The 8342-nt window shown below is 37.3% G+C and overlaps 1 protein-coding gene across 13 annotated transcripts in view; it reads left to right on the top strand.

The window, feature by feature from the left end:
* LOC100954037 (ankyrin repeat and KH domain-containing protein 1) overlaps positions 1-8342 on the top strand; it is a 172935-nt gene that overhangs the window by 133763 nt on the left and 30830 nt on the right. For all 13 annotated transcript variants that reach the window (XM_023515894.1, XM_023515880.1, XM_023515893.1 and 10 more), the window contains 2 exons: positions 6583-6678; positions 7461-7577. In XM_023515894.1, the coding sequence (XP_023371662.1) occupies positions 6583-6678; positions 7461-7577 (213 nt within the window). The remainder of the gene's footprint in view (positions 1-6582; positions 6679-7460; positions 7578-8342) is intronic.

Genomic DNA, 8342 nt, shown 5'->3' with positions numbered 1-8342 from the left:
GGCTGGGGCTGAGCTTGAACCTGCCACCCCCAGTAGATGGGCCGGAGCTCCACTCCTTGAGCCACAGGTGCCGCCCTCCATCTTTTTTAATGGCTGCATAGTATTCCATGGTATACATATAGCACAGTTTGTTGATCCATTCATGGGTTGATGGGCATTTAGGCTGCTTCCACGACTTGGCAATTTGCTCCCATTTTAAATGTTACGTCTCAGAGAGTCTTTTCCCTAACACCAAATCTGAAAAAGGTCTCTCTGATTCTGTTTTTTGATTTTCCTTATCTAGCTTGTAATTATACATTCAGACACATTCAAACCCTTTTAAATGTGTACCTCACCAACAAAATTGAAAGGTCCATGAGAACTGAAAGTCATTGCTGTCTTTTCAGCACTGTTTATATATCCAGTTGTTTAGCTCTATACTTGACACTTAGCTGGTCACTAAGTAGCTAGTGAATGACAACAGTTTAAGTTATATGTCTTAAAATATTTTCTTTTTTGAGACAGAGTCTCACTGTGTCGCCCTTGATAGAGTGCTGTGGTGTCATAGCTCATAGCAACCTCAACCTCTTGGGCTTAAGTGATTCTCTTGACTCAGCTTCCCAAGTAGCTGGGACTACAGGCACCAGCCACAATGCCCAGCTATTTTTTTTTTTGCAGTTGTCATTGTTGTTTAGCTGGTTCAGGCTGGGTTCAAGCCCACCAGCCTGAGTGTTATGTGGCTGGCACCCTAACCACTGTGCTACAGATACCAAGTTGAAAATCTTAAAATATTTTCTAAACTTAATTCTTAGAATTTTTTTCTCTTAATTGAAGTATAATTTAACATATGGTGAAATGCATGAATCTTAAGGTGCATAATTTAATGAGTTTCAATAAATGCATACATACATAAAACCCACAACCTGTAAAGACATAAATATAAAATACTTCCATAACCATAGAAGGTTCCCTCATACCCATTCTCAGTCAATTCCCTGCTCTATTGGCACGATTTTCTAATTTTTATCTCCATCAGACTAATTATTTTATTTTTAGTTATGTCAATGTAACTTTTTTCCTTTTTCAAAAAATTTTAGTAGATTAAGGGTGTCCAATTTGAATTCTTTTACGTGTATATATTATATAGTGATGAAATCTGGGCTTTTAGTGTATTCTCCTGAATAGTGAACATTGTACCCCACAAGCAATTTTTCATACCTCATCCTCTCTAAATCTCCCCTATTTTGAGTCTCCATTGTGCATTATATCACTTTGTGTGTCCTTTTATCTAGCCATAGTTTATTTAGCTCCCATATAAGTGAGTTCTAAGTGAGAACATGCAGCCTCTATTTTTCTCTTTTTGAGTTACTTTATTTGGGATAGTGGCCTCAAATTCCAAGCAAGTTGTTACAAAAGAAATTATTGTATTATTTCTTACTGCTGAGTACTACACCATGGTATATGCAATAGAACCTCTATAGTTGACCACCACCCTACATTGACTGCCTTCCTAAGTGACCTAATTGTCATAGACTGGACATACACCACATATACTCGGTGGAAGTTCCTTATGTTGATCACCTCCATGTCGGTCAGTTTGTTACAGTCACTTGGGTGGTCAGCTTACAAAGGATACCATGTTTTCTTTATTCACTAATCACTTGATAGGCACCTAGGTTGATTCCTTATCTTTGCAGTTGTGAATTGTGCTGCAGTAAACATGAGTGCAGGGTGTGTGTGTGTTTTCTTTTCGGGGACAAAGTTTCACTCTGTCGCTCAGTAGCTCATAGCAACCTCAAACTCTTGGGCTAAGCAATCTTCTTACCTCAGCCTCCTGAGTAGCTGGGACTACAGGCATATGCCACCTAGCAGAGATGGAGTCTTACTCTTTCGCAAGCTCAGTGGTTCTCAACCTTCCTTATGCCGCGACCCTTTAATACAGTTCCTCATGTTGTGGTGACCCTCAACCATAAAATTATTTTTGTTGCTACTGTAGCTACTAAGTAGAAGGAACATAATTTTATGGTTGGGGGTCACCACAACATGAGGAACTGTATTATTCATGAAGTAGCAATGAAAATAATTTTATGGTTGGGGGTCACCACAACATGAAGAACTATATTAAAGGGTCACAGCATTAGGAAGGTTGAGAACCACTGATCAAGCTGGTCTTGAACTTTTGAGCTCGAGCAATCCACCAGCCTTGGCCTCTGAAAGTGCTAGAATTACAGGTGTGAGCCACTGTGCCTGGCCTGCAGTTATTTTTTTATATAGTGATTACTTTTCCTTTGGGTAATACTTAGTAGTAGGATATAGGAATGAATGGTACATCTACTTTTTAGTTCCTTGAGAAATCTCCATACTGATCTTCATAGAAGTTGTACTAGTTTATATTCCCACAAACAGTGTGTAAGTGTTCCCTTTTGACCATATCCATGCAAACATCAAAAAACAAAGTTACCGTTTTTTTTAATTTTTAATAACGGCCATTCTAATTAGAGTAACATGGTATTTTGTTATGGCTTTAATTTGATGAGTACTGATGTTGAACAATTTTTCATGTTTGTTGGCCATTTCTATATCTTGCCTGTTCATGTCATTTGTCCACTTTTAATGAGGTTGTTTGGTTTTTTGTTGCTAAGTTGTTTGAGTTCCTTGTAGATTCTGAATATTAGTCCTTTGTTGGATACATAGATTACAAATATTTTCTCCCATTCTGTAGATGGTCTGTTTACTCTTAATTTCTTTCTTTTCCTATGCAGATGTTTTTTATTTTAGTTAAGTCCTTTTTGTCTATTTTTGGTTTTGTTGCTTCTGGGGTCTTAGTAATAAATTAGGCCTAGAATTAGGCCAATGAAGATTTTTTTTCTAGGTTTTCATCTAGGATTTTTGTTGTTTCAGGTCTTACATTTAAGTTTTAAATCTATCCTGAATTAATTTTTGTATGTGGTAAGAGATAGGGATCCAGTTTCATTCTTCCCAGTTTCCCAGCACCATTTATTGAATAGTGTGTCCTTTCTCCAGTGTATGGTTTTGTCTGACTCGTCAAAAATCAATTGGTTGTAGATGTATGGTTTTATTTCCAGGTTCACTGTTCTGTTCCATTGATCCATATATATATACTTTTGAGCCAGTATCATGCTACTCTACCCTTGTAGAAGTCAGGTAATGTGATGCTTCCAGTTTTGTTCTTTTTGCTTAGGATTGCTTTGGCTATTTGGGCTCTTTTTTTGGTTCCACATCAAATTTAGAGTTGTTTTTTCTAATTCTGTGAAAAATGATGTTGGTAATTTGATAGGAATTACATTGAATCTGGAGATTGCTGTGGGCACTGTGGTCATTTTAACAGTATTGAGACCAGACACAGTTGCTCATGCCTGTAATTTTATCACTTTGGGAGGCCAAGGTAGGAGGATTGAGGCTAGGAGTTTGAGACCAGCCTAAGCAAGAGTGAGACCCTGTCTCTACAAAAAATAGAAAAAAAGTAGCTGGACATGGTGGTGCCTGCCTGTATTCTCAGCTATAGGGGAGCCTGAGATCCCTTGAACCCAGGAGTTTGAAGTTATAGTGAGCGACATGGTGATACTACTGCACTGTAACCTGGGTGACAGAGTGAGACCCTGTCTCAAAAAAAAAAAAAAAAAGAAGAAGAAAAGGGCTGGGAAAATGCCCAGGTATGCTTGCACATGCCTCTAATCTTATAAGGATTAGGAGCTTTAGGAGGCCCTGTCTCAATATATATATATATATACATATATATATATATATATATATGTAGATTCTTCTTATCCATGAGTATGGGTTGTTTTTCATTTTGTTCTTTCTTCACTGTTTTGTAGTTCTTATAGAAATCTTTTACTTCCTTGGTTAAATGTATTTCTAGGTATTTTATTATTTTTCTAGCTTATTGTAAATGGGATTGAGTTCTTGATTTAGTTCTCCACTTGGTCATTACTGGTGTATAGAAATGCTATTGATTTTTTAATATTGATTTCATGACCTGAGACTTTATTGAATTTATATATCAAATGTAGGAGTCCTTTGGAAGAGTTCTTAGGGTTTTCTGTGTATAAGATTGTATCAGCAACAGACATATTTATATTTTTTTCCTGTTTAGATGTTCTTTCTTTTTCTTGTCTGATTACCCTGGCTAGGACTTCTAGTACTATGTTGAATAGAAGTGGTAAAAGTGAGCATCTTTGTCTTGTTCATTTTTCTTATTCAGGATAATATTGGGTATGGGTTTGTCATATACAACTTTTATTATTTTGAAGTTTGTTCCAGTTTTTGAGGATCTTTATCATGGAAGAATTGTGGGGTTTAGTAAATGCCTTTGCTGCATCTATTGAGATGATGATATATTTTTAATTTTGTTTATATGGGCTTGGCGCCTGTGGCTCAAGTGGCTAAGGCACCAGCCACATACACCTAAGGTGGCAGGTTTGAATCCAGTCTGGACCTGCCAAACAACAATGACAGCTACAACCAAAAAATAGCCAGGTGTTGTGGCGTGCACCTGTGGTCTCAACTACTTGGAAGGCTGAGGCAGGAGACTCGCTTGAGCCCAGGAGTTGGAGGTTGCTGTGAGCTGTGATGCCACAGCACTGTACCCAGGGGGGACAGCTTGAGGCTCTGTCTCAAAAAAAAAAAAAAAATTAGTTTATATGGTGGATCACATTTATTGACTTATATGTTGGACCTTCTCAAATCCTGGGGATTAAAAACTACATGATCATGGTGAAGTGTCCTTTCCATGTGTTATTGGATTTGGTTTGTTACTATTTTGAAGACTTTTACATCTATGTTCATCAGAGATATTGGTCTTAATTTTTTGCTGTTGCATCCTTTCCTGCCTTTGATATCAGGGTGATACTGGCTATGTATGATGCTAAACTTTGTTGTTGTTGTTTGGGAGGTTTTTTTTATTGTTGGTGGGGAGAGATTTTTTATGATTAGGGTTAATGTGGTGAGACAGGATCTTACTCTGACACTTTTGCTGGAATGCAGTAGTATGATCATACCTCACAGCAACCTCAAATCCCTGGGCTCAAATGGTCCTCCTATCTCAGCCTCCCAAGTATCTGGGACTTTTGGCAGGCACTACCACACCTGGCTGATTTTCAAATTATTTTATTTTTTGTAGAGACAGCATCTTATTGAGGTGCCCAGGCTGGTCTCAAGCAATCCTCCTATCTCAGCCACCTCAACTGGCCAGGAGATTTTTTTATTACTGATTCAATCTTGATAATCATTATTGGTCTATTCAAGACTTTTATTTCTTCCTGTTTCAACCTGCTAAGATTGTACCTTTTCAGGAATTTATCCATTTGCTCTAGGTTTTCTAGTTGTGAGTATATACTTATTCATAATAGTCTCTGATATTTCGTATTTCTGTAGTATTAATTGTGATTTCTCCTTTTTCATTTCTAATTTTATTTGGATCTTCTCTCTTTTTTTGGTTCAGACTAATTCTTGAGGATGTTTTGCAACTTTAGTAGGAGGAAAACTATGTAAACTTTGTTATATTAAAAATAGGTGTGTTTAAAATTGATTACAGATCATTTAGCCCCTGATAATGGCTGTCAGAATGTATTTTGTTTCGATCTGTCATAGTGCTCAGAAAAATGTGATTATCTATCTTATCTAGTTTAGTAGGGTAGAGCCAAAATAATGCATTGAAATCCAGAAAATCCTGTTTGTTTTAGGATTTATTTCCCTTTTACACTGAGGTTCATTTTACATCATCAATTTTTATTTATTAATAAATTTATTCTAGGAGATAATCGTTTGTATATAAAAGCTTTTTTACTGGCTCGGCACCAGCCACATACACTGAAGCTGGCGGGTTTGAACTCAGCCCTGACCTGCTAAACCAACAATGACAACTGCAACAAAAAATAGCCGGGCTTTGTGATAGGCGCCTGTAGTCCCAGCTACTCAGGAGGCTGAGGCAAGAGAATCACTTAATCCCGAGAGTTTGAGGTTGCTGTGAGTTGTGCCACCACAGCACTCCACTAATAAGGGTGACACAGTGGACTCTGTCTCAAAAAAAAAAAAAGCTTTTTTACTTTTAGTGGGAATTAGACTTATTAAATCCAGGAGAGATGACTTGTAGTCCCCCATATATTCCAAAGCATGTTGTACTTAGATTTTTCTGTTTATAAAGTGAATGCTATTGTTATTTTTATAATATTAATTTTATTTTATTTTTTTTGGGATGGAGCCTCAAGCTATCCCCCTGGGTAGAGTGCAATGGCATCACACTCACAGCAACCTCCAACTCCTGGGCTCAAGCGAGTCTCCTGCCTCAGCCTCCCAAGTAGCTGGGACTACAGGCGCCTGCCACAATGCCTGGCCATTTTTTGGTTGCAGCCATCATTGTTGTTTGGCAGGCCCGGGCTGGGGATTCGAACCCGCCACCTTAGGTGTATGTGGCTGGCGCCTTAGCCACTTGAGCCACAGGCGCTGAGCCTTACAATATTAATTTTAAATTTAGCATATTTCCTGAAAATATTAATCTACCTTTTTACCCTTAAGTTGTTAAGCATGTGGGCAAAACTTTAAGGGATTCTTTTGTGCATTCTTTTGTTTTACTTCTTACAGGGTCATGTAAAAGTTGTTCAATATTTGGTGAAGGAAGTCAATCAGTTCCCTTCTGATATAGAATGCATGAGATACATAGCAACTATTACAGATAAGGTAAGTTCAATATGCTATTGAAGTACATTTTTGTTCTTTGTGGAATGATATGCCAAGATGTTCAATTAGGAACTTATTCTTTTTTCCTCTAAAAGCTGAACTACCTGATCTTTTCATGCTTTAGTTTGTTTGTCCATTTGCAAAATGGATGGTTATGATGCTTTTGATAAACTGTTTTGAGATTTCCTTCCTTCTTTGGATCATACAGCAAAGATTTATTACTAAACCATTAGCTTGATTAGAAGGTTTTCTAAGAACATGCAATTTGTTTTTTGGGACAGTCTCACTTTGTCACCCTGGGTAGAGTACTGTGGCATCATAGCTCACAGCAACCTCAAACTCTTTGGCTTAAGCAATCAGGCCCCCCAGGTAACAGGACTATAGCCATGCACTACTACATCTGGCTAGTTTGGGGGGGGGGGGTGTTGTTTGTTTGTTTTGTTTTCCTGTTTTTAGTAAAGATAGGGTCTTGCTCTTGCTCAGGTTGGCCTTGAAATCCTGAGCTCAAGCAATCCTCCTGCCTCAGCCTTCTAGAGTGCTGAGATTACAGGCATGAGCCACTGTGCCTGGCCAGAACATGCAGATTTTTTAGGAAATGATGCCTTATTTTGATGAAAGAATGATACATGACTGGATTGAAAGAATAGCTTAATTTGGTTTGGTGAATTTTCAGTTGTTTCTGCCTTAACTCCTGCACTTTAGTGTGCTCATTAGCTCAAATTTTATCTAACCTTATTATATTTTGTGTACCTATATTCACATAATTCTATTTTCTACTATAGGAACTATTGAAAAAATGTCACCAATGTGTTGAGACAATTGTGAAGGCTAAAGATCAGCAGGCTGCAGAAGCAAACAAGAATGCAAGTATTCTTTTAAAGGAACTTGATCTGGAAAAGGTGAGTGGGAAAATAATTTTCCTTTTTAGAAGCTGTTGAAAATCTGTTATAATAAATATGCCACCTGTATAACCAGTAATCTGATTCCAAGGAAATGGTTAGTTGATTTTCAAACCACCATCAATTTTTAGATTTTGACCCATCGTTCATAAAAAATATTTTACGGCCATATAAGTGAGAGACACTAGATTTTGAATAAGATATCAATTTGCCAAATGATGTTATTGCCTAACTAGTTTTAATATTACTCTGAGAAGAAATTTAGAAAAGTATTGAAAATCATTTATTATATGATCTGGCTTATTAGTAGCTTATTTGATTCCTAATCAAAGAGTAAGTGTTTATTTTCCTAGGATGTGTTATAATGGGAAAAATTAAAAGAATAAAACATGACCTTTCTGAAGTTCAGTCTGCTTACTTGGAAAATAAGAGTGTTGATATTGAATCCAGAAATTATATTAAGACAAAGAACATTATAATTGAGTAGAGTTATTCTAGAAATGTAAGAGATAGCTTTAACATAAAGGTATTTTATTGATGATTAAAAGAAGGAAAAAAGGGTTGGGTGTAGTGGCTCACACCTATAATCTGGGAGTCCAAGGTAGATGGATTGCTTTAAACTTGTGAGTTTGAGACCAGCCTGAGCAAAAAGCGAGACCTCATCTCTACTAAAAATAGAAAAACTAAGGCAGGAGAATCGGTTGAGCTCAAGAGTTGGAGATTGTGGCTCAGTGCCTATAGCTCAACCGGCTAAGGCGCCAGCCA

This window comes from Otolemur garnettii, unplaced genomic scaffold (assembly GCF_000181295.1).
Source record: "Otolemur garnettii isolate 467f Iridium unplaced genomic scaffold, OtoGar3 scaffold00003, whole genome shotgun sequence".
Taxonomy (NCBI): domain Eukaryota; kingdom Metazoa; phylum Chordata; class Mammalia; order Primates; family Galagidae; genus Otolemur; species Otolemur garnettii.
This window is presented reverse-complemented; position numbering and strand designations above follow the sequence as displayed.